This window comes from Gavia stellata, chromosome 10 (assembly GCF_030936135.1).
Source record: "Gavia stellata isolate bGavSte3 chromosome 10, bGavSte3.hap2, whole genome shotgun sequence".
Taxonomy (NCBI): Eukaryota; Metazoa; Chordata; class Aves; order Gaviiformes; family Gaviidae; genus Gavia; species Gavia stellata.
This window is the reverse complement of record NC_082603.1, coordinates 1,292,007-1,309,106: the sequence shown is the minus strand read 5'-3', so window position 1 is coordinate 1,309,106 and position 17,100 is coordinate 1,292,007. Positions and strand designations below refer to the sequence as shown.

The window sequence follows — 17,100 nt, the reverse complement described above, 5'->3', positions numbered from 1 at the left end:
AAAGCATTGCCACGGAACATATAAAATTACAAATGAAATTTATTGTAAAAAGTAGAATGTCTTCTAGACTGGTGTCAGTATTTATTTCATTCATAAACCAAAACTGCAGGTATAATATATTCATTGTCAGCAAGTTCATGTGTGTAAATTGCCATCCAACAGTATTGACTGATATAAGACAGATATTGAAAAGACAATTTAAATTTACTCTTCCAAACATAAACTGTTCCACAAAAGCACTGTAAAAACTCCTTCAAGGTTTTGTGTTGTGCTTCACATTTATGGTTAACTACATAATTTGGTTGTGTCATAATCCACTGTGTTTGGCAATTTGGCATTAAAGGCCTGCAAAGCAGATTGAATCCTCACCACTTCACTGGTAGACAGTTTGAGTCTATGACGGAGCAAGCAAGAGAAGAGGTCTAGACGACGTTGACCAGGTGGAGAGAGTTTATTTACACGATCCCGTATCTCTAACAACTGCAAAAGTGCTGAGTCCTGTGATCCCTGAGTATAGGGGTAGTCCAGCTGCAAAATCAAGTCTCGAATTGCTTCTGGGTCGAAGTGCATGCTGTAGCCAAACACTTGGATGTTATTGATTTTCATGTAGCCCAGATTTCTTGAGGGATCAATAAATTCCAGGGGTTCATAGTAGATGCTCTCATTGCCATTTGGACCATTCGACTTTATTCGACTCCTCAAATAGATGTGTACAGTTTCAAAAAATGTCTTCCACTTGTTGCCCAGAGTCAGTGTCCAGTTGTAGCACTGAAGGGGTAAGTCCAGTTTAGTCCGCTCCCAGTCTGGGAAATTATTTTCATTCACAGGCATAAACCAGCTCTCAGAGTGGCTGCCCCCAAAAGGGTTGACGTAAACAGCAAGGACGGGCTCTAAGGTGCTGTTTTTAGTTAGGCAAATTTGAAGAGAGAGGCCCAGTATCATATGGACCAGGCTAGACTTGTACTTGTTACTCTTAAGAGTAAGGAGCATCCGCTTGCGCCAAGAAGGATCAAACCAGCTGTTGAGACGCATGTCATTGCTGATGAAAATGGCATGGACCTCAATTCTCCGGTCTGTCTTCTGCAATAAATACTTCATCTCCAGGTCCTGAAGGTCAGTCTCAAACCCAATGTAGTGCTCTGTTGATTCTGCCACTTCAGGCTTGCAAAGCCCTTGGCTCAGCATGTAGCCAGCATTGCAGCTCCCACAGCGGGTGCGATTGTCAGGAGCACAGCTCAAGCACGCAGAGCCATCTCCAACCGTGCAGGGAAGGAACCCATGGCAGGCAACCTGGTCATTAGGGCAGGTGCATGTGTGAGTCTCTTCAGAAAAGCTTCCCAGGAGGCCATTTTCATTGCAGTAGAGAAAGGACTGGATGCGGTTGAGCCAATAGTTGGAAGATCTGCAATGTTAAAATAACTTATTTTAACACAAAGAGAGACCTACACACAATAAATACAACCTTGTTATTTTTTATCGGAAAGAGAAAAATAAAGCTAGTTTCAGTAGCAGATTAAGGCACTAAAGTCAGATGACAGCATCTGCTGTCAGATAAATACATGTATAAATTGCCTTTTAACAATGCAAAATCACAAAAGAAAAGTTTCCTTATAAACTTACAGGCACAACAGGAACATTTGGTTCATGTATTTGCTCTCTCTATATCTCTGTCAAGGAAGCCTGACAAAGAGCCATTTTTCTGTAATTGTCTTCAGATTAACATCTTGAAATCCTATACAGTTGGGATTATTTTTCCTCATACTACTTGTCCAGGGAGGTGCTTTGTATGTATCTAAGTGTGTGTAACACCGTACCATCTCTCTATTTCATTATGAAGAGTTTTGTAAGCTTGCAAGCTTTCTTGTTACTGGCTGGAGCTGCTTTCATTTATAGACAGTGAGACAACAAGCTCTCCCAGAATAGCAAATAAGACCCTGCACCCCACTAAAATAGATTCAGTCTTAATTTTTCAGATGACTTCCAACACAATAATATCCCTACAGGAAGCCATGCATGAGCATGCTGTGTTTACTTTTCATCTTTGGAGATGATATTAAAAGATCGCTTTAATGTTCTTCTTGGCATCTCATTTTGGTTTCACTAAAAGCAACAGTTAATGTCCTACATCACACTGGGAAAACAGATACTGAAACCAACAATTTAGGCTGACGGGGCACAGTCGCTAGAAGAAAGACAATGGGAACAACGGAGCTACATGGAAATAGTCAAGAGAAAAATTATCTTCTTTTTTTGTCTGTATTTTTCAGTTCTTATTAATTCTAGCAATGCACAGTTTAAAGAACTTCTTTTGGCTGCTGCAGAGTCAGATTTGTTGTTGCCACGTGAATGACAATGGTTGTATGGTTTCTTCTCTTCTCATTGCATTCTTTCAAAGAGAAAATGCAAGAGCCTCATTTACTGCTGACTTACTTTTTAAGTCACATCTGAATTTGTCTCAAGCATTGAATAGTTCAGAAATCTTAATTTTTTTGTTGGATTTTTTCTGACTATAAAATAAATACTAAAACTAAAAATCTATGGCATCTCAAAACCTGATTCTTTAGAAAGGTGAAAATAAAGATCAGTAAAATTACATCATTGTATACTCTGGTGACTTTGTTTAATCTTTTTTTCTGTCTCTTTTTTTGATTGGGGGCAGGAATCTTGGTTGGTTTGGGTTGTTTTTTAATGTACATATAGTCTATCAATATTTTCTAGAAGTATGAATAAATATAATAACATCCATGACATGAATGCCTCAACACCATTCTTCTTTGTGATTATTTGAAAGTCAGCATTAAGCAAAACTATTTGCTTCATTTCCTGATTAAACATAATAATGTCCATTCTACAAACAAAGTCAATGTCACAATATAAAAGTTACTCCAAACTGAGCAGAACATTAAAGCTATTGCTCTCCCAGGTGGAATGGGAAGTTCCCTTGTACTTTGTCTGTGTTGTTTTGACAGTAATCTGTACCTCCTGAGCTTGCCCTGGCAGCTCACAGGAACTGCAGTTCAGGTGTGTTATGACCCTGTTTCCCATTATGGGATGAACTTTGCAGCCAGGCTGTCTCATGGGCTATCTTATTGCTATTAGCCCCATGATGCATCACAGCAATCAAAACCGAGAAGATCCTTGTCCAAAGGACTGAAACTAACCTTTCAAAGGTCTCTCATTACGGCTTTTTCCTAACTCCTTATGGCCCTCTGTGCTTATTTAAGAACCGATACTGCATTCCAAAAGCTGCTGGATGTAAGTTATAAAAATCTGGGGTTTTTACTTTCCTTTAGATCTTTGGGTTATGCTGTTTGCTTCACAATAGCCTTCACAAAGTTGTTAACTTAATTTGGTTTGTTACCTTGGACAGATAAGTGGGCAGATTTCAAGAATATGTCATATGCTTTTTAATCTCCAAGTTTTCTGCTTGTACTGTTACTACCAGTTGGTACCACACAACTACAGTACCAAGGTTAAGCGCATTCAACAGCTGATATTGTTCCGGTTTGTAAATGTGAATTTTAGCATCCTCTTCCCCTTCTTTTGCGAACAGAAGTCCATGCCTTTGAAAAGTTGTGATATATATTAGGAGTACATTTCCAGAAAACCTCATTTTGCATAGACCAACTCTGAGCTTACAGCTGTGGTTTTGAATTCATCTCAGTAGAGGATAAACATTTGAAGACTTACTGTAAAGATTTTCAGTGCATCACAGAGTGTCAACCATAGAGACTAGATCTGCTTGTCTCATACAAAACATCAGCCGTGCTACATAGTTTGTAGCATTTTAGGAGATGTCTGCATGATATATTCTAGTCAGAAGAAAGCTAACTGTGCCTGAGCTCCAAAGCCAAAGAAAGCCACATGACTATGTTAGTCTTTCAGCAAAGATTAGTAGCTTGGATCTGGCATTGTGCTAGCATGGACAAGAAATTTCAGTATGGCTTGAAAGCTAAGCATTTATCCTGGCTTGGAGCTCAGGCACAGTTAGCTTTAAACTACACACCAGCTATGAATTTTTGAAGCCTAATTTTACGTACTTTCTGATAGATTTTAATGAGTGCATTTTTGAATATTGCTTTATTGAGGTGGATTGGGTGTCACTGGCAAGGTTTTGAAAGCGGGGAGTGGGTAACAGGAGTGCCCTCTGGGAGAAGAGGCCAGGGGCTGCCCCATACCAGACATAGCTGGTTCCAGCCAACTGTTCTTATCTCGACCCACAAGCTTTTTAATCCTATTTCCTCCTCCCCTCCTGTTGAAAAGGGTGAGTGCGAGAGTGGCTGGGTGGGCGGGCATCTGGCAGCCAGCCTAGGTTAACTCACCACATAAGGTAAATGAGATAATTTGCAGCTTTAAGTTGATCCCTGTTATGTTTCATGGACCTTTTCTTCCTCTTAGATCTAGTGGATAGGATTACAGGTGGGTTTTTTATATTATATTATTACTTATTATTCTGCTTATTATTTGGCATTGAAATAAGTCAAAGAATGTTCTGCACATTAATTTTTTCATATAGAGAAGTTTCTGGGAACAGAAGGGGATTACTCCTCCTGTGGATACACCTGAGCATGGTTAGATGGGACAAGTATCTGAAATGCAGGGTGCACCAGGCAAAGAAAGAAAGGAAGACTGTGGCATTACTGCAGATTAATGAAGAGAAGGGAGCTGGGAAAGCAGGGAAGGAATTCTCTCGGTCCACAGAGCTGATGGAAAGAGGGAGATCTGGTGAGGAAGATGGCATTGTTGGAAGAGTAGAATTTTCTATTGTTGGAATAAGCTTATTTAAACCAGCAAAATTAATTTACTGGCAAGGATTGATTTGGTTTGGGTTACTCACTTCTCCAGCCATAGAGTCTTTAAGACATTTTTTTCCTTATTAATGATCCAATCTACTGTTTCCATTCTTATGAGAAGCAAAATCTTTAATGTCACTTTTTTGTTCTTTTACTTTTTAATGAGCCTACCTTCCTTCTTTTTTTGTTAAGGGATAGAAGAAGCAGTCTAAAAGTCTGCATGAAATTATATAGCTGCACAATTAAGTTAGTTTCCTTTCTAAAACTTAGTTATAAGTTTATAACTTAGTATTTAGCTTATTAAAACAACTATATTTTTGATCATTAGCTGTTGCAAGGAGACCAAGAACTTTAGAGAGAAGGACTCTTCCAAATAAAGTTCGAAATAATAACCTTCTAATACTTTTTACCTTATTTTGCTTTTTTTTACCTGATTTTAACCAGAGAGTTTTCAAGAAATTCTACTTATACTGGTCTTTGACCAGTTTACAAACATAAATTCTTTTTAAAAAAATATAATTAACTGCCTTACTCGACTGTTTTTTTTTAAAGTTGTCATTAAGGAATACTGTTACTCTTTGTAATTTTATTGCTTTCATTCCAGTAAATTAAGTGAAAGTACATAAAATGTCAGCAATACCCACTTTATTTAAGTCACTCATCTTTAATTAGAAAAATTCTCACTGGAATGTAATTCTGAAAGTTTTCTTTTTCTCCTAGAAATAAAAGATCATTTAAAATTCTGGACCCCGCAGCCAAGGAGAAAGGCTTGGTTAGAAGCAGATGCCTCCCACAGGTCAACATCTGGCTGAACAGCTGGTGCAGTCAGGCAGGGCTTAGGCTTTTACAGCCACTGGATCCTGTCTGAGGATGGATGGCAGCTGGGGAGAGATGGGATCTAACAGAAAATAATGGGTGACATCTTAGGCAACAAAGTCACTGACCTTGTGAGAAGGGCTTCAAGCAACGTCAGCTTGGGGCTGGAGTCAAAATGAGGACTAAGGAAAAAAAGCATCTGGAGAAAACACTCCCACCAGAAAGTGGTACTACTAGGGACCCATCTCAAGTGTCTAGACACAGCCGCAAACAGTGTGGGAAACAGGCAGAAGACACGGACACAGCTGCAATGCTATGACTTCATTGGGATCAGAGAGACGTGGTGGGATTAGCCTGGGGTGCTTGTGATGGATGAATAGAGACTCTTTAGTGAGAAGAGGTGGGCAGAGGGAATAGCTGCACTCCACACAAGGGACTACTTTGAACTAAAACTTTGCTATTGAATGAGCAATGAGCTGGTCAGGATCTTAAGGGCTGGAATCAGAGGAGAGGCCAGCAACAGGGAGACTGTGGTCAGAATCTGCTACAGACCAGAAGATCAAGAAAAGGAAGTGGATGAGTCCTTCCTTAACCAATCAGAGGAAGCAACATGACCACAGCTCCTGACCTTCATGGGGGACTTCAACAATCCCAGCAGAGATGGTGGTGGTGGTGGGGTAACATGACAGGACACGAACAATCTAGGAGAGTATTGAAATGCATTGAGGATAAATTTTTTATGCAGGTGTTGAAGGAGCTGAATAGGGTAGATGGTCTGCTGGAGTGGCTACTCATAAATAGGGAAGAATTGGTTGAGGATGTGAAAGCTGATGGCAGCCTTGGCTGCACTGGCTGCCGGATGGTCAAGTCAAAAATCCAGAAGGAAGGGAGGGAGGCAAGTAACAGAATAGTTATCCTGGACATCAGGAGAGCAGCTTTATCTTGTTCAGGGAATTAGTAGGTTGGGTACCAGGTGAGGCTTCCCTAAAAGGTAAAACAGCCCAGGTGATGTGGCTGGTCTTCAAGAATGATGTCATTATAGCACCATAGTCCATTTGGATGTGCGGGAAGTTGAGCAGGCACAGCAGGAGGCTGACTTGGATGCATGGGGAACTCCTGTCTGAGCTCAAATACCAAGTCTACCTAAGTTGAAAGTTGGGATAGGCTACTTGGGTGGACTACAGAAACACGGCCTGGACATACAGTGATTAAATCACATGACGTTTCAAAACTCAGCCTGTTTTGATATGAGTGAGCAATGTGAGTGATAACGAAAAGGACTTCCACATGTATGTTTTCAGCAAGAGTCAGACCAGGGAAAATAGAGGCCTGCTGCTGAAGGAGAAGGGAGACCTGGCAACAGAAAATATTAATGTACTTAGTGCCGCCTTTGCCATGCTGTTATCTAACAAGATCTGTTCTACAGCAAAGAAATGCAAAGTCCTGCACCTGGAATCAGAAAAACCCTATGCAAGAGCTCAAGCTGGTTATACCACCTAGAAAACAGCTTTACGGGAAAGCACTTGAGATCCTAGCAGATATGAAGCTGAACAGCTGAATGTAAGCTAGGGCTATTGTCTTGTGGCAAAGAAGACAAAGTGCATTAGTAGACCCAACAGGTCAAGGGCAGCATAAATTTCCCCATGTTCACAGAATCACAGAATCACTAAAGTTGGAAAAGACCTGTAAGATCATCAAGTCCAACCATCAACCAACACCACCATGTCCATTAAACCATGTCCCACAGTGCCACATCCACACGTTCCTTGAACACCTCCAGGGATGGTGACTCCACCACTTCCCTGGGCAGCCTGTTCCAGTGTTTCACCACTCTCTCAGTAAAGAAATTTTTCCCAATATCCAGCCTAAACCTCCCCTGGTGCAACTTGAGGCCATTTCCTCTTGTCCTGTCACTAGTCACTTGGGAGAAGAGACCAACACCCACCTCACCATGACCCCCTTTCAGGTAATTGTAGAGAGCAAGAAGGTCTCCCCTCAGCCTCCTCTTCTCCAGACTGAACAACCCCAGTTCCCTCAGCTGCTCCTCATAAGACTTGTGCTCCAGACTTGGTACTTGCAAAATGGCATTGTGGGACATTGTGTCTGGATTTAAATCATCTGTACAAGAGAGTTATCAACTGACTGGAGCAAGTCCAACGAAGGGCCACCAAGATGTTCAGAGGGCTAGAGCACATAACATATGAGGAGAGCCTGAAGGAACTGGATTTATTTAGGCTGAGGAACATAAGACTAAAGGAGGATTTAAATGCTGTCTCCAGATACCTCCTGGAAGGATGCAGAGAAGATGGGCCTAGACACTTCTCCAAGGTGCACAGTGAAAGGACAAGAAACAGCATGCAAAAGTTGTAGCAAAGCAATTTTGATTAGAAAACAGGAAAAATTCTTCATTGTGAGGTTGGCCAAACACTATAACAAGTTGATGAGTGAGATCTGGAATCTCCATCACTGGAGATGTTAAAAACTTGATGGTCCAAGGCCCTGACCAGGTGACCCTGGTTTGGGCAGACAACTGGCAAAGGTCCATTACAACCTAAATTATTCTATAATTCTATGATTCTGTTTTCATTTTACTTGTAGGTGGAATTTTTGAGAGAATTGCAAACAATATTATTAGAAGTATTAAAATCAGTACATAACTATACTGCTTTAGAGATTTTTATGTACTTCTACAACTTCATATTTTAAGGTGCTGCCCTCCCTCAGTGCCTATTGCCAGCAGAAGTAGGGTGGATCTCTAACACCTAGGGAGAAAAAGAGCCTTTCTTCCTGGATAATGTATAATCCATCCAAGATTTTGCTACTTTTCATGAGCTTGTTATACAAGACCAACCTAGACCAATCGAGACCACTGAGTTATATAATATCCTCCACAAGGACTGCAGCCACAGGTTGACAGAAAACTTCATACAAATGCATGACATTCCAATTCAGTAATTATTCCTATATTATGCTATGCAGTTCTGAAAACATAATTAAAATGAAAAACTGTTCCAGAAAAATCAAAACATTCATTAAGTATCTTTTTGGGTTTTAAGGGATCCAGTTTTCTCTTTTCTCTTAGATAATTTTGCCATTGCCTCCACACAATGGCAGAGTGTGGGAACATTTTTTGAAGCTCAGTGCATGTAACATGAGACAAAATCTGACTCTTCTTCCAGATAATTATTTTCTTCACATAAGATTCAGCCAATGTCAGTTATCGCTTGTTACCATCCATTAGATTTCCTTTTTCTACTATATTAGGTCTAACTGTTCTTTAATTTTCTAAGTTAGTGGGCTGAGCTAGTGCTCAGTTGTCTAGGTACTCTATGCAAATTTGAGTATACCACTCCTAATTCCTTTCTTTCATTATTCACCATTTGACATATTCAAGATCCACTCCTTAGTCTGATGCCAGAAAGAAAAAAGTTTAACAACTCTGTCATAGGATATCATTGTATTTTCCCAGTATTTCATTTTTTTTCAAAGTTGGTTGATATGCGAGGTCTACAGAAGTCATTAAGAAAAAACGTTTACTTTGATAGGGACGGAATCTGAATTACTCAAGTCCAGATTAAAGTTAATAAGAGGCTTTGCTCAAAATTTAGTATGCTTTTATTCTTCTCTTCAGGTGTAATAAATTCTTGGTACTTCATTCCTCACCACATTGTTCTGTACACATTCCCAGTGTTCTTTTACCTTTAATCAGTTTTACTTAATCGTTTATATTCTCATTGTACTAATGGGGGACTAGTGACAAAGGCTGCTTATCTTGAGCAGTTGCTTCTTGTTTATAGAAGTTAATAAATAAATTAAGACAATTAGCTTCTGAGGGAGGGTTGAAAGGGCTCTCCAATTATACTTTTAATGACACTACAAGCATTATTATTTGATTTGGAGAATTATATTTACTGGCTTGATGTGTTAGTTTTCCAAACATTGAGATACAGAATTTCTGACTTCCAAACCTAGTGAAACCAGCAAGAATCATCCTAGCTATTTCAATGAGCTTCAAATCAAAATGGGATGCCTGAAATATCTGTGCCTTCACCATCATGCAAAATTATGTGATAAACTATAATCAAAAGCTATTTTTGGTGAATCATACACTTCAAATCACAATTTTATTCGAGAAATAAAGTAATATTGAATTTAATGAAGTAAAATACTTGGTAAGTATAGGATACTTCTTATCAAATTATATAATGAATTAGAGTTCCCTGGAACTTCTTTAGAATTTGTTAAGACTTCTTTTGTTTATTAATATTGAATCATTGAAATCAACCTTTCAAAAGCAGCACAAAGTTACAAAAGAAGTGTGAAGTCCAGGACGGAGTTTCTATGAAAACATAAATATTACTGATTGCCCTGTTAGCTGAATACCCATTGTATTTATAGGAAATAGACCATCAAGCCTCTGCTCTGACTTATGCAGAGTAGAACACTGAGCCAGATAACCCATACAAATCACATACTCCTACCTTTTAGTTAAGACCCCTACACTGGCTCTCCACTATTCTGAGGTTTCAAGCTCACCTTTGACTGCAAAGAGTTTATAGTTACATGAACCATGTCTCTTGTGTGGATGAACATGTGCCTCCATCCCTATTTAATTTTTTTCATCATATACATCAATATGAATATACCTAGTTGTCTGTGACAATATTCCACAAATTTTCTCAATTCTTAAAATTGAAACACATTCTTAACGAATTATGGTTTAATAACAGCTCCAGCTCCACCTTCTTACATTCAATGCTTTTCCTACTATACTACAAGAAGCTCAGGCTGCTGTTGCTGGATGACGAGAGTCTTGTGTGTGTGAACCTTCTGTTGCATAGGATGCACTAAGCAGTTGGCTACCATGCTTTCAGCTAGAATACTTACCGGGTAAAGAAAGCCTGCCACATGATCTCACATTTACCCAAGCATGATAAAAAATAGGATAATCCTACAGAAGTTAGTGTATTAGTTAACATCAGCCAAGTTTCTGATGAGAATAGTCTTAATGAGAAATATAAATTTTAAGTGTTTTGGTAGGTGAAATAATTCTACATGAAGTTGCACTGCATTAGCTCGTTATGAAATGCTTTCCAATTCTTAATTCTAAAGTGTATTTAAAATATTTTGCAATTTTATTTTTTGTTACAAAATAAATCTACTTCCAAAAAAATTAATCTATTTGAAAAATAGCAGTTGCAAGTTTAATCCAAAACATGTGCTTACTCTTGTTCAATACACTGTAACATTAAATGTAAGAACAAAGCAGTATGGTCACCCTATATAATAGCTGTAGCAAGTATTTAATCATGATATGACACTTTTACCTCCTTCTCTGCCTCACTAAGTGCTTAACATCTGTTGTACATCAGATGGCTCAGTAGCAGATGATGAGTACTCAGTGAGGCAGATGCTAAGTAAAAAAATGTAGACAATTTAACAAGAAGTGTATAGGCAGTAAAATACCCATTACCTATTTTTCCCTCCTTTGGAGGCTGAGTCCAGTATAAATCTGTAAGACAGAACCATCAACACCAAATGCACTTACAGGCATTTCTAAAGTGTCCTACTCTTCAGCTTGTGGGATCACCTCTTGGAAAGGACAAATAAGGCTCCAAGTACTTTGTTTCTGTGCTGTGATTCATAACAAGAACATTAATTGCTACTAAATTTGATAGTGGTCTTTATGTGAATGCACTTCTCTTCTGGGAATCAGGGTAAAACTACCGACTGTACAGTCAGCAGAAAGCCAGTGAGTGATTAGAAGAATGAATGTTTTGAGTTTATTCAGCCTCACAAAATCAAAGCAGTGCTATAACCACCACTCAAATAAACATGCCTGAAATTATTTTACTATGGCTCATGTTACAGGTATGTCAGTGAGACTCTCACTGACAGCTGCAAATCCTACTGAAAAAGATAATAAACAGGAGCAGTGCAGCTGCTCTGAGTTCACATCTTACAATTTCACAGCTGGCTCCACCCAAGCCAGATGCTTTAAAGCTGATCTAATGGTCTGAGCTAGCTATGTGGACCATGGTGAAAACAAGGTAAGCATGCTGTGAAGTAGAGAAGGAATATGATACTTTTCTAAACTTATATAAAGGAAAAAAAAGCCTCTGGCTAAAGGGATGCCTTTGCTAAAAATCCCCTGCTAGCATACACAGAAAGGATATTAATTAGCTATGAAATCTTTATGGAAATGTTATTTCCATGTGCTAAAATTGCTTCCAGCATAGAAGTGGATGGAGTAACTAAAAGAAATCTAGCTTGGTGTGAGACTGCTCTGTGGTGGCTGTACTACAGGAAAGGGACTGGATGAACTAGGAGGTTGATTCTGGGATTATGTTTCTGGGCTTAATAACAATCTAAACTGAATCTACATTGATTTATGGAAGTAAAATACCTTGTTCTCCCCTGATAATCACATTTAAGGAGAATCTTTGCAGATCCTCAAGTCCTTGTGCTACCATTCTGCAGCTGTTGTCCCCCTCTCTTTCTTAAGTCTGATGCTCCATATTTTAAAACCAATAATGCGTGTTACTTTTAAATTCCAGATAGTCTTTGTATTATGAGAAATAGAGGAATTAAGCCCCTATATCAAATGATATAAACCTGTTGCACCTCATAGAACAAAAATGTCATGAGTTACATGATATTCCAGACTAAACAATAATTTGACATTAAAATATTTAATATTTCGAGGATATTTCTAGTTAGCCTGTTATGAATCTATTTACAAAGATTTGTAGCTTTAACTACGCTAATGTTGCATCCTTGTAATTCTCATAGCAAAGTCTTTCTAGTATGAACATTTTTGCCACAAACAGCAAAGAATGGTTATAGAAAAAAACATTTTAAGATAACATACCCACAATTTTTTGACACAGCTATAATCATAATGACCATTGTGCTATATTGAAATAGGAATCAAATTGGTTTATAGTACCAGCTGTTTATTTAAAAGAGCTTTTACTAAATAATGATCCATAGTGCAGCAGAGAAAAAGGAAATACCGGTTGAATTAATTACTGGTGTCAAAAGCAGAATGAAAGGAATCACAGGTGTTGTGAAAAATAAGAGTTTTCATTTACAGGAGGAAGAAAGATGTGAACTTTTCCAGATATATATTTATGTGTAATTATTAAGTTTATAAAAAGCTTATCTAGATGCTTCAGTGACAGTCAGATTAATATGCCTCTTTAAGGCATTAGAAAAATAACAACCAAGCTTACTGCAAAATAATCAGCTTTTTTGTGTGAAGGAAAACCGAGGAAGTGTTGGTGACATTGGACAAAGTGACATTGGACAAATTAGAAGTAGACACCCCCCCTCTACTTTTACAGAGATAGGTAAAATAAGGGCATGATAATGCCACGTACACAACTGTGCACAATCACAGAATCCTAGAACGATTTATGTTGGAAGGGACTTTAAAGGTCATCCAGTCCAACCCTCTGCCATGGACAGGGACATCTTCCAGTAGATCAGGTTGCTTGAAGCCATGTCCAACCTGGCCTTGAACACTTCCAGTGATGAGGCATTCACAACTTCTCTGGGTGACCTGTTCCAGTGTCTTACCACCCTGATCCTAAAAAAAAATTCTTCCTTATGTCCAATCTAAATTGACACTATTTTGGTTTAAAACCACTGCCCTTTGTTGTGTCACTACAGGCCTTGGTAAAATGTCTCTCTCCATCTTTCTTATAAGCTCCCCTTGCATATTGAAAGGCCACAATAAGGTCTCCCTGGGGCCTTCTCTTCCCCAGGCTGAACAACCCCAACTCAGCCTTTCTTCACAGGAGAGGTGTTCCAGTCCTCTGACCATATTTGTGGCCCTCCTCTAGACCTTCTCCAAAAGGTCCATATCCTTCTTATGGTGGGGGCCCCAGAGCTGGGTGTAGTACAGCAGGTGGAGTCTCATGAGAGTGGAGAAGATGGGGAGAATCACCTCCCTCAACCTGTTGGCCACACTTCTTTTGATGCAGCTCAGGATACGATTGGCTTTCTGGGCTGCAGGTACACATTACTGGCTCATACCCGATTTTTCGTCCACCAGTACCCCCAAGTCCTTCTCCTCAGGGCTGCTCTCAATCCATTCATCTCCCATTCTGTGCTGATGTTGGGTATTGCCCTGAATTGTTTCCCTGCGCTATTGCTAGACTTTCCCTCCCAGCTGGATTTATTAGCTTTGAAAGAGGTTCACATTAATATAGCTTGAGCAATGGCTGCTTGAAGCTTTTTGCTCTGTGTTCAACTGCTCATAAGGTAGATGTAACAATGAATGAACTGAAGGGAAGGAACGCTCTGGCTTAGAAAAAGGAGAAAAATTAAATGGGGTTTTGAAATGAAAATATCTTCCACTGAATACTGTAAGATGGAAGTGTAAAAGTAGCTAATTTAGGGGTGTCTTTGGATCTTAAATATAGCTATGAAGCAATTGTACTATAATTAAGAAGACAAGGCTTCATCAGACTGCTTGTATATGCTGGCATAAACCTAATTTCAATACTTAATCTGTAGGAGGAAGGGAGCCAGTAAGGGCTACTAAGACCAATCGGATTCCCTTGTCAGCATACCTCCTGGGGCCAAATGCACAAGTTCAAGGATAGTTTAAGATGTAGCGATGAACTGCATTTGCAACAATAACAAAATGTACCAGCAGCTCCAGTTTGCAGTGGAAATTCTAGAATTAATATAAAAAAATAGCCTTGACTGAAAAGTCTTCATATGTAATGCAGCAGATCACAAAAACTATTGCAAAATGAATACAGATTCCTGTACGTTTTAATGTTGTGCTTAAGATAGGAGGAAGCAGCTTCCATGTTCTTGGAGTATTTTATTCAAAACAGGAGGAAAATAAAAAGTTCAGACACTGAAGATAATTTCTGAGCTGGAAGCTTTCAAATACTTTGTAGGATAATTAAAAATCATGTGAAAGGGTAATTGGTAGGGTGGCTCTAAACCATACTAAAAATGAACAAGCCTATGCTGCAAAAGCATCCAAAGTTTTAATCATGAGGGGTAAATCTGGATATGGAAAGAGATTTAGTGCCAGAAAAATCAGCCATCAATTGTATGTTTTTCTGGAATTAAGGCTTGTTACTACAGGTGAAATCATAGCCTCACTAACAGCCAGTAGCAGAAAGGCAAGTCCACGATTACATCTGTGAAACTGATACAAGACCATTATAGTTTCCTATTATCCTACTGGTTTTGCTACAGGCCCTCTATTCCTATTTTAGGCACCCTTATTCCCAGATACAAATAACTGAAATTAAAAAAAAAAAAAAAATCTGTTTCTGTTCCTGCAAAAATTCGTTACTGCTATAATTATGGAGGTAGAGAAAATATGGATTCTATTTCTGGCTCCTTCACCATCTTTCTGTATGACCATGACTATGGACAAGTCACTTTCCCTTTTTCTTTGATAATGATCTTAATTTTTTTTCCCCACTGTTTACCTCTTTGGATTATAAATTTAGTAGCCTCTAGACATTACTGTAATATAAACAACAATAATATGTCATTTTCTTCCATCGTGTAGAATCAGAAGTATTACACCAAAGCAAAAATCTCTCTGTAAAGAGTAATGGTTTTAATTAAAAAATACAAAACTGAGTTCTAGATTCATACTCCACTTATGATACTAAACAAAATAAAATAAGATTCTGAGCTCAGTATGCTTTTTTCCTCTCATGTTATAATAACTGAAAATAACTTTAACTACAATTTTGGGCAAACCCTTGAAGTTTTAATATAGACACAAAATACATTACAGAAGAGAGGTTTGATTTTTCTGCCATGATATGTTTGAATAAATTGTAAGGACACCCTTAAATTTCTGAAGGAAAATTAAAGACTGTCTAGAAAAGTTGTATCACACTGTTTTTAAAAACAGCATGTATTTCACTTAACAATGTATAATTCTTGAAATAAGATCTCACTTGTGTAACAGTCATAAATAGGCAAAGTATTAATATAAATGACCAGATGTTGCATGTATATAATATAAATTAGGAGACAGTACAGTAATAAAACTTATAAGCAAATATCAAGTAATCACATCTGTTCTGACATTTTTGTCTTCCTTAAACAAAGAAACAAACCCACAGCCTGAAATGCAATGTATAAGTTGATAGAAAGGCTGATATTGGGTCAACAAAAGAACAATTTTCTGCACGTTGATCTGCAAAAAAGGAAAATGGGAGAGAAACTGCAGTCCCCCCTTAGGAAGCTGTGCAAATTTCTTTTGGAATTTATACAAAGATGAAGTGATTTACCTTATAGAACTATTCTCACTCACCCACCAACAGTTGATTGCTGAGGAAAAAAAAAATCTACATATGCAATTCAGAATAATAATCCTTCTTGCAGATTGCTGAAACCTTTATACTTTCCACTCGTCAATATAAGTAGCTCACTCTGGTTACAATAACCCACAGGAGCCACAAGCGATTGTGATGTTGGTGGCAGAAGCCAGGATATGTAACATCTTTTGGTAACCCCTCTGAATTTCTTCTGGCAGAACCACGTGAAAATATGCAGTTGTGGTATGTACCACCACTGAAGTTCTTTAACTCCTATACAATACTTTCTAACTGTCAAACACTCAAAGTTGTCAGGATGTCTCACAGATATCTAATTGAACTTTGCATTTTTTTATTACTATTTTTTTCTGGACATTTTAGTTGTTTTAGAAGACATGGTTGGGGCAATCTGTTTTGCCCATAGTTTTATTTTCTGCATCAGCATTTTAGCTGTTAAAGTAAAACTCAGATGCTGGAGAGTAGCAGTGGGACTGTGTGCAAATCCCTTCCCCCTGAGAAGGGTGTATGAAGGGTAATCAACTATAAATCGTACCCTGAAGAAGTGACAAATCCTGTTGGAAAGAAAGAACGTATTACATCTGATACACTATTTATCTAGATATTCAAACTCATTCTGTTGAGTTGATCCCCTCCTCATTATGACATCTTTTTATATACCATAATTCTAAAGGGTAGAAAGAAAATCTCCCCAGGATGAACAGCTTCCTTAATACCTTGCAATTTTTATTTAAGGGTGTATAGTTCAAAAAAAAAAAAAAAAAAAAGGGCCACAAAAACAAACCCACAAACATTTTAGTCCCTTTTAAATTCCTCCTTAGTGAAACTAACATGCTGCTGCTGGAAGGAATTAATTTAAGGAGCCTGTCTTTGCCAAAGAATTTCTGAAAGTTAACATTAATAACCAAAAGTGTATTGGAGCAGACAAGATTTTCTTGGGAAAAAAAAAACCAAACACAACAACCCTCTGTTAAAGAATATATTCTTCTGACAAATGACGTATATTTCAGAGCCTACAACAGCATATGTTTTAAGACATATTTAGCATTCTTAACACAATTATTTTAAATATCTTTGGTTATAAGCACTGTGGGATGCTAAAGACTGTGGAGGAACTCGATCATTAACATGGTCTCTAGTATGCTTTCTAAATGTATCTATGT

The 17,100-nt window shown here is 38.2% G+C and overlaps 1 protein-coding gene across 2 annotated transcripts in view; it reads right to left on the bottom strand.

Annotated features, from left to right (window-relative positions):
• Positions 1-285: 285 nt before the first annotated feature.
• BRINP3 (BMP/retinoic acid inducible neural specific 3) overlaps positions 286-17,100 on the bottom strand; it is a 208,011-nt gene continuing 191,196 nt past the window's right edge. For both annotated transcript variants that reach the window (XM_059822127.1, XM_059822128.1), the window contains one exon: positions 286-1,402. In XM_059822127.1, the coding sequence (XP_059678110.1) occupies positions 286-1,402 (1,117 nt within the window). The remainder of the gene's footprint in view (positions 1,403-17,100) is intronic.